The following is a 20,686-nucleotide window of genomic DNA, read 5'->3' on the forward strand; positions in this document are numbered from 1 at the left end:
AGGCGAGTGCAGAGGTATAGAGAGAGCACTGCTGCATGGGCCCTATGGGATTATTCCTGGGCCCAGGATCCTTAGAGAATCTGTAGTTTCTGGAAATCTGTCTCTGTTCTGATTGTAGAGGGCTGCACTATTGTTAGGTGGTTTCAGTCGGGTAACCAAAAACAGTGTGTTGACTCTAAGTTTGACTTCCTTGGATCAGTCCTGCAATCCAGGAGATGTCTCTTGTTTGCCATCTGCTGGGGAATAATCAATTATTATGGAGACTTGTTTCCGTTACGTGGTGTTTTACTCCTGATGGGGTTTGAAAGAAATATGAATGATGTTATAGGTATTGAGATTTTGTAATAGGCTGAAATTTACCAGAGAGTATTTTTTCATTTTGTGTAGTGAAGCCACTTCAGAAGTGACACCAGTTTCTTTAGTCCTCAGGGTAGTAATGTCTTTCATATGAATTTTCTCTTCTAACTGTATGTTACTGCTGGCTGAGAAAGTGTAAGCATTCCCTGTATTGCCAGTTTTTGCTTCTGTTTCTTTATTTTACTTGGATTATGTAAGGGGAAGATGTAGACAGGCTTTCTCTTCTTTCAAATATGGATTTTGCTGTTTTGAATTTCAGACTTTGGGTGATGTGGATTATTTCTGTATTTCCTTTTTGGGGGGTATTTATTTATGCAAATTACAATATTATTGACTACATTTCCTATGATGTACTTTTTGTATTCTAAATACTTTTTTTTTAACGTCACCCCCCCCCCGACAGGTGTGTTATTATTGTGTCCACTGTTTTAGCTTAAAAATGAGTCTCTTGCTTACCTATTATCCCAATTTTTCTTTAGTTAACAAATATTAAATTCCATTACTTTTGTAAAAACAATCCACAGAAACTTAAACAGATTTTTAAAACATATGAATTAGGTACTTACATTATTGTTATTTTTATTTTAGAAACCAGTTTTTATTTAATAAAAGCAACCCCCAATAGAAACCCAAAACACAGAACAAACTGACAACACAAAAGAAACAAAAAGTCTGCTCAAATGTCAAATAATAGAGAGTTTTAGTTAAGTAAATATAGTACCTTACGTTTTCTTTTTTGAATTGAGAAAATGTCAAATGAAAAAAAAGAGCAACAGATGAAATTGCATAAAAAGTATGATCATAACTGTAGTTATTCTTAGACTGTGTATACAATAGGAATGGACAAAAGACAAATCGGATGTGAGAATATATTAAGTGGTTGTCTCTTTATTATGGGATTATTAGTCATTTTTACTTTCTTATTTTCTAAATCTAATTTTATTTAATAATCAGAAAAAATCTCTAATGTAAATAGTGCACTTTGAGAGATTTGGGTGAAGCTGTGACAGTCCATAGGGACTGACAAGCTAGAGACACAGTAGAGCCTGACTACACCTGCCGTAATGAGTGCTGTTTTTATGACCTTGGTCTTTTTCACATATATGTGAGATTCCCCTTGGTAATTCCACATAGTTTGCCTTGGTTGGATTTTTTTCTCTTTGTGTACTCAGTGAACTCAAGATGACCTGTTTCAGGGAAAACTTTTGCTTTTTCATTTGACATTTGTAATAACTCTGATGTAAAAAGTTAACATGACAGGGCAAATTAAAACTTGATTTTGGTTTTGTATTAATTTGCTGACACACAAGAGAAATGAATTAAAAGATAATGCATTTTTCTTTGGTGATACTTCCTGTTACTTTTCGTGGATAGCATTATTAATACTGGTAGAGATAATAAGCATTTACTATTCTGATACTATTAAACACAATTAATTTTGATTTTAAAATGAGGATAAAATTGGCTCTTAATTTTTGTCTTATAAGTCTGTTTCCTTGTAAATGTGCAGATTGCCTTGGCTGTAAAGAGGACTATGCTTGTCCCCAGTGTGACTCGAGTTTTACCAGTGAGGAAATTCTTGCTGAGCATCTTCAGACATTACACCAGAAACCTACCGAAGAGAAAGAATTTAAGTGCAAGAACTGTGGGAAGAAATTCCCAGTTAAGCAGGCTTTGCAAAGACAGTGCGTACAGCAAAGAGTATCTAAAATTCTAAGTTAACACTTTTTTAACTATTCCATTTGATTCGTTTCAGTTTCTAACCAGTGCGTGAGTGTGTGTGTGTATGTGTGTGTGCTTGTGAGACAGAGGGAGAGAAGAAAATAAGCATTCTGTATTGTCATTGTCATTAACTTATCTTTTCTTCGTATAACATGTTGATTTTTGAAATGTCCTGATTATGAATTTCAACAAGTAAACATTGTTTATGGTAATAACTCTTTGCCCATTTAATTACTTGCCATTAAATATCAGGCTCATTGGCTTCCTAATCTGAAATTCAGTTATGCATAATTTAGTTAGTGCTTGGAGGCTGCAGATCAAGTTTTAGTTGTCTGCATATGATATCCCTCTGAAATCAGTAAAAGAAAAGTTTAAGAAATGGAGAGGGTTCAGAGTATAATGAATACAGCGACATTTTGGGGAAGAAGCACTGTTTATTTCATAACAGTGTAGGAGAAACAATATTAAGATGAATTAAATGATACCACACATTGCTCTGCACACATTATTTTGACTATTTTTATTAATAGCATAGAGTTATCTTTTTACTTAAATATTTTTACAGTGTCATTAATAATTGAAAGTGAGTAGATACATATAATTTTATTTTAAGAATGTCATCTTGTGTATGAGCAAGAAATCTTTCATACAGACTTAATGTTTCATCTTTTTATTAATTAAAGTAAAATTCTGAAACATGCTATATTTTATATTAATATGATTTTCATATATGCATCTACTTGGATTATGAAATTTGAAATGAACAATTCCTGCTCAAAACTTAAACTTTTATAATAGCAAGAGATTCAACATTTGGAAATTCTATCCTAGGCTCTTGAAAAAAAAAGCAACAGGCTATATACTTTTCAGTGAATAGACTTTACAACTGCATTCTAGTCAGCTTTTATTGAAGATACACCAAAGATTCTTTTGCTGAGCTGGGTCTTACAGTTAAATGAGGTACTACTAAAAATTTCAAAGACCAAAAGACAGAATGAAAACGAGATCACAAAGAAAATTTTATTTAAAGTAGATTTTCATAGGTTTTTGTCTTATGCTTCCAGTTTTTATTTCTTTTTGTTTGTTTCTTTTTTTTTTCCTATTTCCCCTTAGTGTTCTTCAGTGCACAGTGAAAAGCAGTTTGAAGGATTCTTCACGAAGTTTTCAGTGCTCTGTTTGCAATTCTTCCTTCAGTTCAGCATCGAGGTTTTGTGTCTGAGTTCTCAGATGGCTGTTATATAGTTGTGGGTCATTTTTAGCATGCGTGCTGTCCGAGCTTTGTTGCGATTTAGTATCATAAGGCTGCTGGGGGAATTTGAGTACTTTCCTTTTCACCTGCTCAGGTAATGCATGACATGACCCACAAACTCTGCTAGAGAGCATGCATTGCAAAAGCCTGCCATGATTAGGCTTAAGAATTACTTCGATAGATCTTCACTGTCTCTTCACCCTTTTCCCCATTCCTGGTTGTCTTGCAGTTTTGAGCAGCACCAGGAGACCTGCCGGGGGGATGCCAGGTTTGTGTGCAAGGCAGACAGCTGTGGGAAGAGGCTGAAGAGCAAGGATGCCCTCAGAAGACACCAGGAAAACGTCCATGCTGGTGAGAAGTCCCTGCAGGGTCATTTTTAAAGGGGCCTCCTCTCCCCAGGCTGCAGTGATCTGTTTATAATTCTTGTTCTTGAGGAGAGAGCTTGCTTTTGCATTGTACTCACACAGATGTGAGGCTCTGGCTGTCGACTTTTTTCTTTCACTGAACACTATTTCTTTTTCAAGTTGATTTCAGCAGTATTTATCATTTTTCCTTGTCTGAAGTCATCAGAGCCAGAAACCTAAGCTAGAACCTACTTGAGCTTGGTCGGCAGGTGTATTAAGAATTAATATGTTTAAATAACAATTTAAAGGTGAAATGTGAACTCAGGGTACTCTTGTGCCTTAATATTTTTACAGTGAAATTCCATTTTTAATTTATATTTCTCCTATATTGGAGAAAATTACTAGCTGCATTTTGACATGGGAATTGAATGTATTTGGATTAATAAAGCAGGCACTCTGTGAATTCCTTCTAATGGCCAGCTAAACAATAAAACAAATACAGATTTGACTATCACTTAGATTGTATCTGTTTAGCACATGGTAAAAATGTAGTTTGGTTTAGGGATAGAATCTATTGCCCTGAGTTCAACAGATGGCTGTAGCATCAGAGTTAACTTTTTACTTCCTCAGTATCTTTTCCTTAAAGGAGGCCGATGTTTGTGGAACTCCTCATATCCTATGTGTTTCTGGGAAATGTGTGGAAAAATGTTTCTCTGGATATGAGGAAAGTGGGTTTCTCTTCTTCCATCTTACTTACTCTCACATCCAGAACAGGATAATCAGTACTCAGCTTCTGTATGCTCTGTTTGCTCATTTTCCAAAAAGTATCTCCTTTAATGTTAAAGTTGTATAGAAGCCAGTATTAGTGTGACTACTGGCTCCCACCTGGCATCACTGTTTGGGCTGCATATTAAGTCTGAGCTGTATATGAAAGCTCTGGGAGGTAGAAAGTAAGGCCTTGCAAAATATAGCTTCACAATGATATCAGTAGGACTTTACAGTGTTCTGACTTCTTTTTTTCCCTTTAGAAGAATATGTGGCTGATTTAGGGAAGATGGCATTTTTCTGAATTCATTTTACTTGGGCCTTTCCTATGCTTACAAAAGGCAAGCATAATTTTTTGATAGACTTGTCTTGATCGTTTTTTTTTAAGCTGTTATGTTTAAAGTGCTGTTCTTAATTTTCTCCATCTCTGTCTGCAATGTATTATAACAAATCTTTCATGTCATTTTTAAAGTTAACTTTGCTGAACTAAGTAAAAAACCAGATGCATATTGAAACTCTGGAAACTTGCATTCTTGTTATTGAGCATGTGGTTTTCAGGCTATGCTATAAGCATAATTTCTTTGAGGCTTCTTGTAATTGGCCTTGGATATTATAATATTACTGATTCTGGAAACTCATGTGACTTTGTAGGAAATAATTTATAAAAGGAAATTTTTAATATTTCTATGTTTCTATGTGGAAACATACAAAATATGGAACGTACATATTTAATCAGGGATTACTATACATAGCTTTGTTGGGATTAGTACACAGTCTGTCTCTCATTCACAACTCTCTCTTGCTTCTCCCCTTTCTTCTGTGAGATACACAGACATTTGGAGAAAGGATATTCCACCTTCAGAATAGCAAACAAAGCAGTGTTCACACGCATGACTGTAGAATGCCTGGGAGCATACTTAACCCCCATTGTACTGAAACTCACAATACTTAGGTGACTCTGTATTCAGTGCAATTGTATTAATTTCTCATATGTCTCCTACAGTTGTAAATAATGTGTTCCTGCATACTTTTGTAAGTTGAATCTGAAAGTAAAAAATTCAGACTTACCTGAATATAGCAAAACTAAAATAGTACAAAGTCTAGTTATGGCTTTGTAGGTGCTGTTGTTTTTCAACCTAGGGAAGCTGGAGTCCTAAGGACCTTCACAGTTACCCAGGAGGAAATAGGAAGTGAAGGCTGACTTCCTTTTTTTTTTTTTTTTTTAGGGCTGACTTCCTTAACCCACTTCCATTTTTTTTCTTTTGCTTAGATTCTGTGGATGCTAAAACTGAGAGTTTTTGTATTTATGGGAGATAATATCTATCTACACTCTCAGGCACATTGTCATAAGCTTTTAAAAAATTTTTTTTTCTCTCACAGAAACTAGTATTTCTGTTCTAGGAAAAACAGAAAGGCATGAGGAGAGAAAAGGTTGAAGAATAGGGATGGGGTTATGATGTATTTATTGCCTCTGATTCTGCCTGCAGGGACAGTGGCAGGAAGATGGAGCTAAAGTAAGAGATGTGATTGGGGATGTCTCAGTTCTTTCTTCTCTCCCTCAGGCTCTCACTTAACTGTTTGGAAAGGATAGGGTCTAGTCTCAAGGACAGCTGGTACGAAGGATAAAATAGAGCAATAAAAGACTATGGATTGAAGGAAGTGACAGCTAGTGGGAGCTAGAAAATATTCTTTCTCAGTGGCATGTTGTATATTCAGTCTATATGTACAGAGATACTCATTTTGCTTAGGAGAATTTTCTCCTTTAATAGCCGTATTTGCTTGTCAGTCACAAGGAAAAATTTTCTTGGTTCTAATATTCAGTATGCTAAAAATAGTGTATTATATGGAATAAGTAACTTGAAGGAGACAAAAATTCATAATTTTCTTTTTCTAGAAGTGTTTTTCTTTCATAAGCACAGTCCTATGATAAAAAACATTTTGTAATACTTTTTAAAACTTATTTTGGATTTTTTTCAAAATAATAGAGAAATGGTGGAGTAGATGGGGTTGAGGTTGGGGCAGGGATAGCCCTCGATTTGTCACTGTTGGGGCCAGGTGATGGATACATGGTGATTCATTGTATCATTTGTTTACTTTTTGTATATTTGAAATTAATTAAAAATTGAAAAAACACTCTAGTTATTTGTGGTAGTACACAGATGATACTGTTATTACATCATATTTTAAAAACTGTTCTATTGAGTCTTCATTTCTAGAACCACTGTTGAAATTTGAAATATGAAATAAGCTACTATAATCACTATGAAGAAAAAAAATTGTATTTTAATTTGTATACTGATATGAATACTAGTATAATGTTTTATTTTACTTGATTAGATTTTATTCTGATTTTTAATATTAAGACGAGAGAGTGTATGCTCATAGATTCTATAGGAATCTAGTGTTAGAAAGAATAATTTATGAATTATATCTTAGAAAACCCAGATGATTAAATGAAATGTTGTTAAAATTTAAAGCAATTAGTAAAATCAACTTGTAAGTTAATAAATCCACATTTGTATAAATATATTTGATTAATTTCAAGTAAAATTTTTCATGTAATTTGTGCAAAACTCTTAATTTTACATTAGTTTATGGAAAAGTGAAAGACCTATTTTATCTATGTAGAAGGTGGTATATCGTGGTGAATATTTTTCAAATTTAAGAAGAAAGAATTTAGGGGCACCTGGGGTGCTCAGTGACTGAGTATCTGCCTTTGGCTCAGGGTGTGATCCCAGGGACCTGGGATCGAGTCCTGCCCACATCAGGATCCCTGCAGAAAGTCTGCTTCTCCCTCTGCCTATGTCTCTGCCTTTCTCTCTGTGTCTCTCATGAATAAATAAATAAAATCTTAAAAAAAAAAGAAGAAAGAATTTAAAATTCAGTTTTAATGGATATAACACTGAAAGTTTTGGAATTCTAAGAAGATGAAATACCTGTTTAGAAATTATATATCACCTAGAACATTGTATCTGATGTTCTTCTTAATATTCTCATTTAAATCATGATGGCATTTTATTTGCATTTTAGGAGATCCTAAGAAAAAGCTCATATGTTCAGTGTGCAATAAAAAGTGTTCTTCACCATCAAGCCTACAAGAACATAGAAAGGTCAGTAAGATAAAGATTAATGCTCATCAGAGTATAAGATCTTTTAGCCATTTATAGTGTCAGCCATGAAAATTTTTAGTTGATTTTTTTATTGTAAAGCCAGTGCTTTGTCATTAATTTATACACTAACATATTCTAAAATTTATGATTTATATGCAGAAAAGTAAACTCTTGCAAAAATATATTTTGAGTTGTTTCTTGTTCAGAGTTAGTAGAAGTATTTCTCCAGTGCAAAGTATTAGGTCTAGCTGAGCCTTTCACTGCAACATGTCACTTTAGTTTCAAGCTTTGTTAGTTGCTGTTTGCTCAGGAAATACCATATATTTGATGAAAACATACAGTTTTGTGTATTTATAATATGCTCTGCAGTGGCATCTAGTTTTTAAAATGGATGCATAAAAAATAAAATGGATGCGTAGTATAGTTAAGTATGGCAAAAAAAAGACAAGAGCTTCATTATTTTGAAGAACTTATAATAATGTACAAGTATGTCAAAGTGTTGTTAGCAGGGAAAATGAATGTTTATATTAGCAGAAAACTAATTTAATACATTTTATAATAAGCATAAAGCTTTTGGCTATTTTAATGTGGAAAGTCAACCTGAAAAATACATTGTAGTTATTAACCCTAACAACATTAGTTAATAGAATTTATAATAGAATAGAACTAAAGTAGAATTTAGATTTTTGTTCTTATTATAGCCATTTAGAAAAATTAGTATTATATCAAACTATCTTATATTATAATAAATATGGATGATTATTTTTAATTTCACATTTTTTCAGAAGATCTATGAACATACTTTCTTTTAGTGACTTAATATTGAAGAAGAGAGGAGATGGTACTAGTGAATGTAAAATTTTACTTTTCTTATGGTTTACAAAATGAATTTATCTCTTTATTTGTATATTGGCATATTCCAAAGTAATCTGATGGGCTTTAACATTCATATGATATTCACTCTAATACCTCTAACCATGTGGCATGGAATTAATCTATAAACACATGAGATAGTTAGATTGCAAAGATGTCTGAGGTTATATTTTAAATGTTGGGTGATTTTGATTCTTGGGAAATAATGTAACAAGTAGTGGAAAGTGAAGATTTTGGGTGTCATCTTTGGTCCCTAACATTCCCTTTAACATTGGACTCCTGTTCTCTCTTTTATTAAATGTGACTTGGGATGATCTGTGCCTTTTAATTTTTTCTCTAAGTGCCATGAGACTTTTTTTTCCAGTTTCCAAATAGTTTTCTTATAGAATTATTCAAAAATATGGAACACTTGAAGAATTTGTGTATAATTCTTGTGCATGGACCATTGCTAATCTTCACTGTGTCATTTCAATTTTAGTATTTGTGCTGCTCACTTCACCTGTATGGCTTCAGAGACAAAAAGATTAGATCCAATTGAGTAGATATTTTCTAAATATCATCTTCTTACTTGTATGTATTTCTGGTCTGTTTAAATTTTAAGAAGTTAAAGATGTTTCACCAAATGAAAGATTTTACCAAATAGGATGTTTCTGCAAAGTTGGTTGTGGGGCATATTTCTGAAAAATGTTCTCTTTTCCATTTATTTTTTTATAACATAAGAACCTTTTCCCCAAGGAATATTTGGTAGCTATTACTTGGTGATGGTAGAACACAGAACTCCTGTTATCTCTGCAAAATGCAAAGACCTTATTAGCTCAATGCTTCCTTCATTACAGCATAGCTCCTCTAACTTAGCCTTTTTGAATCCATAGGAAGCTTTTACTGACTCCCATTTTTGACTGTATTCTTAAGAGTTGAGGATGTTGAATGTCTAATAGAGCTTGGTTGCAGTATTTACCCTTGCCAGTAGAGGGTACCCTATGAACATGCCAAATTACATTATAGTCTAGAAGAGTATCTTACATTGCTCTATACTATCCTATATTATAATAAAACATACTATGATCATTTTTGAAAAGTATTTAATTAGGAACTTCAAATTGTAGGTTATTACCCTCCATATCAATTAGTAAGCTGGACATTTTAAAATTGTGCTTTATTTAACATTAGGCATAAATAAATCATACTACCTATCATTTTCATTTGAAATTTGATTGCTTTGTTAAGTTTTTTTTAGGATTTTTAAAAATAGTTTTGGCCTTAATTTTCCACTGTAAGTAAGGTGGTCAATGCAAAAATACTTTCAGGTACAGTGAAATTTTATTTTATAATGATGAAAAATCCATTCAATTGAATCTTTAAAAATAGTTCATGTTTCAGGAACCACTAGAGTTAAGAAGTGAATGGTACTTACTATTCTGCAGTATTTTATTTAACAGTTAACATTTTATATATGGATGAATGATTTTAAAAATTTTATATATTAACATAGACTTCATATTAAAATGAAAATAAACTAAATATATTTTCATTTATTTATGATTCAGAAGGCATATCATCTTTTTGAGGGCATGTTGTTATAAAAGGCATATATTACAGAAACATAAGAGTTTAAGAATATAAATCTGTTCTTACTATCTTTAAGTAAACATTACATATAATATCTTGCTCCTTAAACATAGTTGTTCAACCAAAGCCACAGAGAGGGTCTTTGATGACTGAAGAGGCTGTCTTTAAAATGGCTCAGGCTGAAAGTTTTTCTTTTGTACTCTGTAGTGCTTGCTTTCGTAGTACTAATGCAGATCCCACATTATTTTCTGAGGAATCGTAGTACTCTCTGGACTCCATATATTCACTAATTGAGATTAGGTGGCACTGTATGTAAGCAGAGGGCAGACATTGTTCTGCTTCTGCCTTATCTCCCTTTTCTCTGCTTTTCCCAAATGAGTTTCCTGACTCACCAAGAATCAGATCTCAAAGAAGCAGAAGATGGGTTGGAAGCCTCAGACTTGCCATATGGTTGGCCATAGAATTAAGGCACAGACTGTAGACCTAGGATCTGTTAACTTTACCCTAGCTTTTGTTCCCCTGCCTTGTCTCCCCTTTTCACTCTCTCTGTCTTGAGTTCATCCATGACCACTTCTATCAAGGGAGCCATTTACCAGGATACCACCCAGTCCTCCACTCTTTACTCATTGCTGTACCAGTTTATAGTACTCTGCCCTGACTTCAGTCTACAAGGCCCTAGTTATTCTGCAGGAATAAGCATAGTACCTTGGCTTTCTGCAAAAGGGCCTTTGCTTGTCTGGTGTTTAGTGTTGTGAGCTTTACCTTTACTTTAATGAGGTTGAAACATAAATGTAACTTTACTAAAGTTCTTTTTGAATCTTCTGCAAAACAGTATGATGCTCTTGTTCATTGCAGTGATCGACATTTCTAATATAAGACTTCTTGCAATACATTCCTCTTAGAACTTTGCGCATTGTTTCTGATAATAAGCTGGGCTTCTACTTTTCATACCACCTATGTGATTTCTCTGATTTAGTGTATGAGAGGAAAAGAGCTAAACTTAATATCCAGTTGTAATAATTATTTAGCCAGTTGTTTGTTAAGGTTATACTCCTCCTCTTCTTACTTACTATGGTTTTTGATCTTTTCTTTTTATTGTGGTCTTCCTCTCATGTAAGAATTTCACTGTGAGCTAAGTGTTTTTCAGAATTATATATCTTCTTGCCTTTCATGGTAATTAAAGTTTTGCTCTGCATTGTATACATTTAAATTTAAAACCATTTAACTACTGTAAAGGTAACACTATTGCCTAGAGGTTACATATTTTCAAATCTAAATTTATGCCTAACAAAAAGAGTTAATGTAAATTAGGTAGAACTTTTTATAGAGTGTAGAAATTTAACATGCACCAAATAGGTCAGCTAATCACATATTTAAATAGTGTGCTACAATCTTTATTTTCTTTTAATGATATGTTTTTACTAGGTAACATGTTCATTGCATTTTCAGCTAATATACAACAGTGTGAACAAATTAGAACTGAATTATAATACATAATTTTTACAGTAGAAGCTACCCTCGTGTTTATACTTTTACTTGAGCTCTATCTAATTTATTTGGGTTTGACAGTTAACTGTCCACTTAACCTTTTACAGATTCATGAGATATTTGATTGTCAGGAATGTATGAAGAAATTTATATCAGCTAATCAGCTAAAACGTCATATGATCACTCACTCAGGTAAAATATTTATTTTTCCATTTGTATTGAAATCACTATGAAAGATTCACTTTGTCATTTTCAGGAGCTCCGAGAGTAGTAATCAGGAGACCTGGCTCTTAGTTCTAGGTTGGCCAAAAACTAGCTGTGTGATTTTTTTAAAATTTTTTTATTTTATTTTTTAAAAATTTTTAGCTGTGTGATTTTGCACAAGTTACTTATTAGCCTCTCTAGACTTCTATAAAGCCAAGGTGGTTGAACCATTTAGATGACCTTCAGAGTCACCATTTAATTTTTAATCTTTCTGAGCCTTAGATTCTGTTCTTTATCTGTGAAAGGTATCTACCTTTCAAAATTGCTGTGAAGGTTAAATGAGATCATTATGTATTGTGCTAGCGTAGTGTCTGACTTTTTAGGAGGAATTCAACAATTATAGCTTCTAAATTTCTAAATTGCATTCTAACTAAGGTAGCGATAAGTGTTCGTGAGAAATTTATAAATACATTTTGAGAATATAGGTTTTTAAAGCCATAGTTTCATTTTAAGTCAAGTTTGAGTGATAGGTCTATTATACAGATTTAAAAAAATAAGATCTGAGAATAAATTTTGCTCTATGAAATCTCTAGGGTTTAGAATGTCTATAATTGGAGGCCATTGAAGTCAGAGTGTTTTTGAATATCTACTTTGCTTGGAGACAGATAAAGATATTTTGGCAAATTAATATAGATCACACACTGGTGATCTGTTCAGATATGCTTTGTTTGAAACAAACAGTAATTTTTAAGTCTAATGGTCAACATTATATGAACATTGCATAAATATGGATTTTATACAACTTAAGTGTGTAGTCTTTGCTGAGAATTGAAGCTGTGCCTGTATCGGATCCACTTGTTTGAGTAGTAGGCAGGTCTGTCGTTTACTTTTTTATTGCTGTCAGGCTACTCATGGCGTTTGAAGTTGTATCCCTTGTTTAAACTCACGCCTATCAGCAGAATTTTCATCTGGAAGTAAGATTTTTTTTTCCTTGAATTTAAATTTCATCCTCACATTTAAGCTATTTTATACATGTAGTTTACCATATAGGTATATTAAAGAACTAGCTCACATTTCTTCTGTGAATAGGCCCACATATCTAACATAAATGGATTGGTAAGTAGATTTTTTTTTTTCAGTTGTTTCAATCATGTCTTAGTTGACTTATCCATAAGAAGTAATATATGGTAAGGCTATTTCCCTTTTTATCCCTTACCTTTATATAGATGTGAGATTGTCTTCACTCATTTTTTTCACAGAAAAACGACCCTATAATTGTGAGATTTGTAATAAATCTTTCAAGAGGCTCGATCAAGTGGGCGCCCATAAAGTGATACACAGTGAAGATAAGCCTTACAAATGCAAGCTTTGTGGAAAGGGATTTGCCCACAGGAATGTTTACAAGAATCACAAGAAGGTAAAACCTTATTAGTATTAGTATTAGTATTAGTATTTTGTGGATCTTTTTTCTCATTGTTTATTTTTTAAAGAGGTTTTTGTATATCTGGACATGCTGAACACGTGGAATCCTTAGAGGACGATTTTGCTTATATTTTCTACCTCCTCACTCAGGCCACAACCCTGTCTGGCCTTGTTTCTGTCTTCCGTACTCTTGTTGAAACTGTTCTTTTTTTTTTTTTTTTTTTAAGATTTTATTGATTTACTTGAGAGAGAGAGAGAAAGTAGGCATGGCGGGGGGTGCGGCAGTGAGGGATAGAGGGAGAAGCAGACTCCTCGCTGAGCAGGAAGCCCAATGTGGGGCTTGATCTTCGGACTCTGGGATCATGTCCTGAGCTGAAGCCACCCAGGTGCCCCTGTTGAAACTGCTCTTATAAGCAAAGAGTCATCCAGTATTTCCCAGTATTGTATTAACTGCAAAGTCTTTTCTTCTTTTCCTTTTTTCTATAAAATTTGACACTCTTGTTCATGGTACCTTTCCTGAAATTCTCTTTATCTTTGGTGTATAATTTGCTAGGTGTTTCGCCAATTTCTCTGAACACTTTCATCTCTCCATCCCGAGGAGGTTATGCTGGATGCGTTGGCTGTGGACTTCTTCTGTGTTCTCTGTGTCAGCTACATACATGACTTCTGTCATCAACTGTATACCAACAAATCCCAAATGATTTATTTCTTTAACCCAGGTTTCAAACTCACATTTATGTTTTCTCTATTTGGTACTTAACTGGATATCTTTCTGACTTAATGAATTCAGCATGTCCCAGGATGACCTTTCATTCTTTATGCCTAAGGTAACCTCCGTTTTGGAGTTTCTTCTTTCTGTGGATGACGGAAGCATATACCTATCCCTATCTGTTTTTTTAGTCTTAGTCCCTTTCTAAGATTAGTAGCCAGTTCTTTTTAAAAATTATTTATATTTTTATTTTGAGAGAGTGAGAGAGAGTGAGCAGGGAAGGGGCAGAGGTAGAGAGAATCTTAAGCAGGCTCCATTCCTAGTGTGGAGCCCAACTTGGGGCTTGATCTCACAACCCTGAGATTATGACCTGAGCCAAAATCAAGAGTTGGAATCCCAACTGACTAAGCCATACAGGCACACCTAGAAGCCAGTTCTTAAAGATTCTACCCTCTACATTGCCCCATCACCCTCACAGTCATTCTTTCCTTTACCACCATCTTATCATCTTGATTATTGCTCATCTTCATTACTTTAATCCCCATTTAATTAGATTCTTATTACTTATTACTTCCCACTTACCCATCCTCCCAGATATATTGTCCCACAGTGCATCTCTGTCACTCTTGTACTCTAATATTATGAGTAGATTTGCAATGGTTATATAAATTATAGTATATGCATGTTACCCTGTCATCAGAGTTCTCTTCCCATGGCCTCAGCTTACTTTTCTAGATTTTTATCGTTTTCTCTGCATTAGTCATAAGACAACTTGACATTTGCCTTCAGTCATCATGACCTAACTTCCTCTTTTCTTTAAACTTTTTATTTTATTTTATTTTATTTTATTTGTAACTAAACTCGATGTTCACTGTGGGGATTGAAATCATAGCCATGGGATTAAGAGTTGTAGGCTCTACCAATTGAGTCATCCAGGTGCTCTATCCCTTGCTATTTTCTGATAGGACTCCAAGTTATAATCTCTTTAGTTTTCTTTATTAATTCCTATTTGCATTTCCTATGCTTTATCTTTACTCTGGTTCTTGTTTCAGAATGTATTAGTTTTATTTTATTTTCTGTGCCTAAGTAATATTCTATTATATACATAGTGTATTTTGCATGTTCTTTATACATTCATCTATCCATGGTCACTTAAGTTGTTTCCATTATCTTGGCTATTGTAAATAATCATGCAATGAATGTAAGGGTGTATATATATATTTTTAAATTAGTGTTTTGTTTACTTTGGATAGATATCCATATGTAGAATTGCTGGATCATATGGTAGCTTTTAATTTTTTTAAAGAAATTTAGTACTGTTTTCCATAGTGGTTGTACCAGTTTACATTCCCACCAACAGTGTATGATGGTGTTTTTTTTTCTACATCCTTGCCAACACTTGTTTCTTGTCATTCTGATGATAGCCATTCTGTTAGATGTGAGGTGATATTTCATTGTGGCTTTGATTTGCATTTCCCTGATGATTACTGATGTTGAACATCTTTTCCTCTTGGCCATCTGTATGTCATCTTTGGAAAAATGTCTAATCTGTTCAGATCCTTTGCCCATTTTTAATGAGATTTTTTTGTTATTGAATTGTATATGTTCATTACATATTTTGGATATTAACTTTTTATCAGACATACGGTTTGCAAAGATCTTCTCCCATTCAATAGGTTGTCTGTTCATTTTGTTGATGGTTTCCTTTGCTGTGCAGATATGTCTTAGTTTGATGTAGTCCTCTGTTTATTTTGCTTTGCTTATTTCTGACTCCTTATCTTTGGAGTCAGATCCAAAAAACATTGCTAAAACCTATGTCAATGAGCTTACTGCTTATGTTTTCTTTTAGGAGTTTTATGGTTTCAGGTCTTACATTCAAGTCTTTAATCCATTTTAAAATAATTTTTGAGTACTGGGTAAGATAGTGGCCCAGTTCCATCCTTTGCATATGACTGTCCAGTTTTCCCACATTATTCATTGAAGAGACTATTCTTTCCCCATTCTATATTCTTGCCTCGTCTCTTATAGATTAACTGCATGGGTTTATTTTTGGGCTGTTTTTGTCAATGTTCCATTGATCTCTGTGTCTATTTTTTTGTTAATATCATACTGTTATAAAAAACAAAAAAAACATACTGTTATGATTACATAGCTTTGTAGAATAGTTTGAAATTTGGGAATGTGATAACCTCTGACTTTGCTCTTCTTTATCCAGATTGCTTTGGCTATTTGAGGTCTTCTATAGTGCCCTACAAATTTTAGAATTATTGTTTCTACTTCTGTGAAAAATGCCATTGGAATTTTGGTAGGGATTGCATTGAACCTATGTAAATTACCGTGGGTAGTATGGACATTTTAACAATATTAATTCTTCCAATCCATGAGCATGGCATATCTTTCTATTTATTTGTGTCCTCAGCTTTTTTCATCAATGTGTTACAGTTTTCAGAGTACAAGTCTTTCATCTCTTTGGTTAAATTTACTTCTAGGTATTTCATTCTTTTTGATGGAATTGTAAATGAGATTGTGTTCTTGATTTCTCTTTCTGGTAGTTTCTTATTAGTGTGTGGAAATGCAATGGATTTTTGTGTGTTAATTTTGCATTGTGAAACGTTATTGAATTCATTTTTGTTCACAGCTTTATTAGAGAAGTCTTTAGAGTTTTCTGTATATAGCATCACGTCATCTGCAAAGAGTGACAGATTTACTTCTTCCTTTCAATCTGGAAGCCGTTTAGTTCTCTTTCTTACTAAATTGCTTTGGCTAAGACTTCCAGTATTATGTTGAATAAAAGCAGAGAGAGTAAACATCCTTGTCTTGTTCTTGATTTTAAAGGAAAACTTTCAGCTTTTCATCATTGAGTTTGATATTAGCTGTGGACTTGTTATATATGGGCATTATTATGTTGAGCTACATTCCCTCTATATCCACTTTGTTGAGAATTTTTATCATAAGTGGATGTTGGGTTTTGTCAAATGCTTTTTCTTCATCTCTTTGAGATGAGTGTATGATTTTTTAAGTGATTTTAAAGATTTTTTAAAAATTTATTTATTCATGATAGACATAGAGAGAGAGAGAGAGAGAGAGGCAGAGAGACAGGCAGAGGGAGAAGCAGGCTTCCTGGAGGGAGCCCAATGCAGGACTCAATCCCGGATCCCGGGATCACACCTTGAGCCAAAGGCAGATGCTCAACCACTGAGCCACCCAGGCATCCTGAGCATATGATTTTTATCTTTCATTTTGTTAATGTGGTTATAATATTGATTGATTGGGTGACCATCCTGAATCTCTGGAATAAATCCACTTGATCATGTACATGATCTTCTTTATGTATTGTTGAATTCAGTTTGCTAATATTTTCTTGAGGATTTCTGCATCTATTTTTTCTGTATATTGGCTTCTAATTTTTTTTCTGTCCTCCTCCTCCTCCTCCCCCTCTGCCTCCTCCTCTGCCTCTTCCTTTTTTTTTTTTTTTTTTTTTTTTTTTTTTAATTGTGTCCTTGTCTAGTTTGGGTGTCAAGGAAATATTGTCTGTGTAGATGGATTTGGAAGCATTCCCTCCTCTTCAATTTTTTGGAAGAGTTTGAGAATGATAGGTATTAAATCTTACTGAAATGTTTGGTAGAATTCACCATTGATACCTTCTTGTCCTGGACTTTTGTTTGTTGGGAAGTTTGGATTACTGATTCAATCTTCTTACTGTAATTGACCTATTCAGATGTTTTTATTCATGATTCATGATTGAAATATTATTTTGGGGAATTTATCTATTTCTTCTAGATTATCTAATTTCTTGGCATGTAATTTTTTGGCATGTACTTTTTTGTAGTTGTATGATGATTTATATTTCTGTGGTATCTGTTTTAACTTCTCCTTCTGATTTTGTTTATAAGAACTTCCTTGGTCTCTTATTTCACTGATTTCCACTCTGATCTTTATTATTTCCTTTCTCCTACTAACTTTAGGTTTCATTTGTTCTTCCTTTTTTTTCTTTTTCTAATGGTTGTTATGTTTGATATTATTTCAATCTTTCTGAGTTTTTTGAGATTTGCTTTGTGGCTTAACATGTGATCTATACTGGAGAATATTCTGTGTGCACCTGAGAAGAATGTCTATTTATCTGCTTTTGGATGAAATGTTCTGCATCTATTAAGTACTTCTATATGTAATGTGTTGTGGAAACCCGTATTTCCTTGTAGACTTTCTGTCTGGATGATTTATTCGTTGGTGTAAGTGGGGTGTTAAAATATTCTACTGATCTAGTATTGCAATGAAGTTTTCCCTTTAAAAGGTCTATTAATATTTGTTTGTATATTTTGGTGCTTCTGTTTTGGGCTCCTATTTATAAATTTTATACCTTCTTAAAGGATTGATTCCCTTGTCCTTATGTAATGCCTTTTTGTCTTTTATTATAGTCTTTGTGGTCTTTGTGGTCTTTGAAGTCTATTTTGTTTGATACCAGTATAGCTATACCAGCTTTCTTTTCATTTTCCATTTGCATGGGATACATGTATTTTCTGTCACTTCATTTTAGTATGCCTGTGTCCATATTTCTGAAGTGAGTTTCTTATAGACAACATACACCTGAGTCTTGTCTGTTTTATCCATTCAGCCACTGTATATCCTATAATTATAGAATTTAGTCCATTTCCATGTAAAGTAATTATTGATAGGTATGAACTTATAGTCATTTTGTACTTGTTTTCTGGCTGTTTTCACAGATTTCTTCTGTTACTTCTCTTTCTTACCTTCTGGTTTGATAACTTTCTTTAGTGTTATGTTTAGGTTCCTTTCTCCTCCTCTCTTTGTATATTTGCTATGATATTTTCTTTGTGATTACTGCGAAGTTCGCATATATCATCCTATGTATATGATAAACTATTAAGTTAATAGCTAATTAAATTTGGACATATCCCAGAACTCTACATTTTACTCCCCTCCCTTACGTTTTATGTTCTTGATGTCACATTTCACATTTTTATGTATCCCTTAAGTAATTATGTAGTTAATTTTATTACTTTTGTCTTTTGACCTTCATACTAGCTTTATAAATGATTAATCTATTTTTACTATATATTTACTTTTTTCAGTGAGATTTTTACTTTTATATGTTTTCTTGGTCTTAATTAATGTCCTTTTCAGCTTAAAGAAGTCCCTTTAACATTTCTTTTGGGTCAAGTTTAGTGGTGATGAACTCCTTTGCTTTTGCTTACCTATAAAACGCTTTCTCTCTTCCTCTATTCTGAATGATAACCTTGCCAGGTAGAGTATTTTTGATTGGAAGTTTTTTCCTTTCAAACTTTGAATACTTAATGCCACTGTCTTCTGGTCTACAAAGTTTCTGCTGATAGCTTTATGGGGTTTCCTTTGTATATAACGTATTATTTTTCTGTTTTTAAGGTTCTCTCTATAACTATTGACATTTTAATTAGAATGTGTGTTGTTTTGGATATCTCACTGGGCTTCGTAAACCTACATGATTGTTTCCTTTGCCAGATAAGCAAAATTACTAGTCATTATTTCTTCAAAAAGTTTTGTGTCACTTTCTGTTTCTTCTCCTTCTAAGGCCCCAATAATTAAACTGTCTTCACTTTTTTAAATTCCTTTTTCTTTGCTCTGCTCTGTCATGGTGAGTTCTGTTACTTTTGTCTTCTAGCTTGCTGATCTGTTCCTCTGCTTCATCCAGTCTGCTATTGAGCTCTTCTAGTATGTTTTTCAGTTCAGCTATTATATTCTTCAGTTCTGACTTCTCTTTGGTACTTTCTTATATTTTCTATCTTGTTATTGTAGTGTTCATCCATCCTTCTGACTTCAGTGAGCAGCTTTATAATCACTATTTTGTTTTCATACTTTCGCCTCTGATTTTATTTGCTTTTCCTCTCTCTCTCTTTTATTTTGTTTATGAGTCTGAACAAAAGTTCATCAATTTTGTTATTTTTTTTTTCAATTTTGTTAATTTTTTCAAAGAACCAGCTCCTGGTTTCATTGCTCTGTTCTATTTGTTTGTTTACTCTCTATTTATTTATTTCTTCTCCAATCTCAATAATTTTCTTACTTCCATTGGCTTTGATTGTTCTTTTTCTGGGTCCTTTAGGTGGAAGATTAGTTTGCTTATTTGGGATTTTTCTTGCTTCTTGATGTAGGCCTGTATTGCTATAATTCATGGGCTCAGAAGTGTAATCCCCCTGATATTGAGATTACACCCCTGCCCCAGACATTCAAGAGGTATTCCATTTGTGGGCTTCGTGTGCTTACTGGCTGTGGTAGGAATGCAGTGGAGGCTTAGGGCATTGGAGCACTTGCCTGGCCGGCTGTGGCACTGCTTACTTATTGATTTGGGTTAATATATTTTAGCATGCTCTTAGGTAACCTGTGTATAATATGTTTTACAATAACTTGTTACTTATTATTCTCATATTATTTCATTGTAATTATAGTTATTTCAATATTTATTGAGACTTCAAAGCATCATTCTTTCTCTTTTAAATCATTTAAAAAGTTATGACATTATTTCAGCATTAGCCTAAAAGAAAAAAAAACGTTAGATTTACCAGAGAATAAAAAGGGTTGATTGATAGTGTCCCAAATCGTCTCTGCCTAATTTCTTGCTGACTGCCCTTAGGTTTAACTCAAGCATTAAATGATCGGGGGCAGGACCACATTCATTACTGCTGCTTTGGAATTGCATGACTGTAAAAAATTATCTGGCTAGTTTCCTGCTCAGTCTCTGGAACTCTCTTGCTCCATTCTTTGATGAAACTGATCTACCCACATTTACGAGTTTTTCAGTTTGGCTTATGTTATATGCCATATGGGAATTTGGCACAGGATCTTTGCACCATCTCTCATACATTCAGCCATAAATCATATGAAA

At 33.5% G+C, this 20,686-nt stretch overlaps 1 protein-coding gene and 1 non-coding gene across 3 annotated transcripts in view; one reads left to right on the forward strand and one right to left on the reverse strand.

Moving 5' to 3' along the window:
* Positions 1-20,686, forward strand: part of PRDM5 (PR/SET domain 5) — a 198,074-nt gene that overhangs the window by 92,230 nt on the left and 85,158 nt on the right. Inside the window, exons 5-10 of one of the 2 annotated variants that reach the window (XM_072755333.1) lie at positions 1,868-2,042; positions 3,193-3,285; positions 3,558-3,679; positions 7,468-7,547; positions 11,585-11,669; positions 12,941-13,098. In XM_072755333.1, coding sequence (XP_072611434.1) covers positions 1,868-2,042; positions 3,193-3,285; positions 3,558-3,679; positions 7,468-7,547; positions 11,585-11,669; positions 12,941-13,098 — 713 coding nt within the window. The remainder of the gene's footprint in view (positions 1-1,867; positions 2,043-3,192; positions 3,286-3,557; positions 3,680-7,467; positions 7,548-11,584; positions 11,670-12,940; positions 13,099-20,686) is intronic. The other variant, XM_072755334.1, reaches the window with a different exon arrangement.
* LOC112933648 (U6 spliceosomal RNA) lies at positions 8,815-8,919 on the reverse strand. Its single transcript, XR_003237711.1, has one exon. It is a non-coding gene; the product is annotated as a U6 spliceosomal RNA (small nuclear RNA).

The sequence above is a fragment of the Vulpes vulpes genome, chromosome 4, assembly GCF_048418805.1.
Source record: "Vulpes vulpes isolate BD-2025 chromosome 4, VulVul3, whole genome shotgun sequence".
Classification (NCBI taxonomy): domain Eukaryota; kingdom Metazoa; phylum Chordata; class Mammalia; order Carnivora; family Canidae; genus Vulpes; species Vulpes vulpes.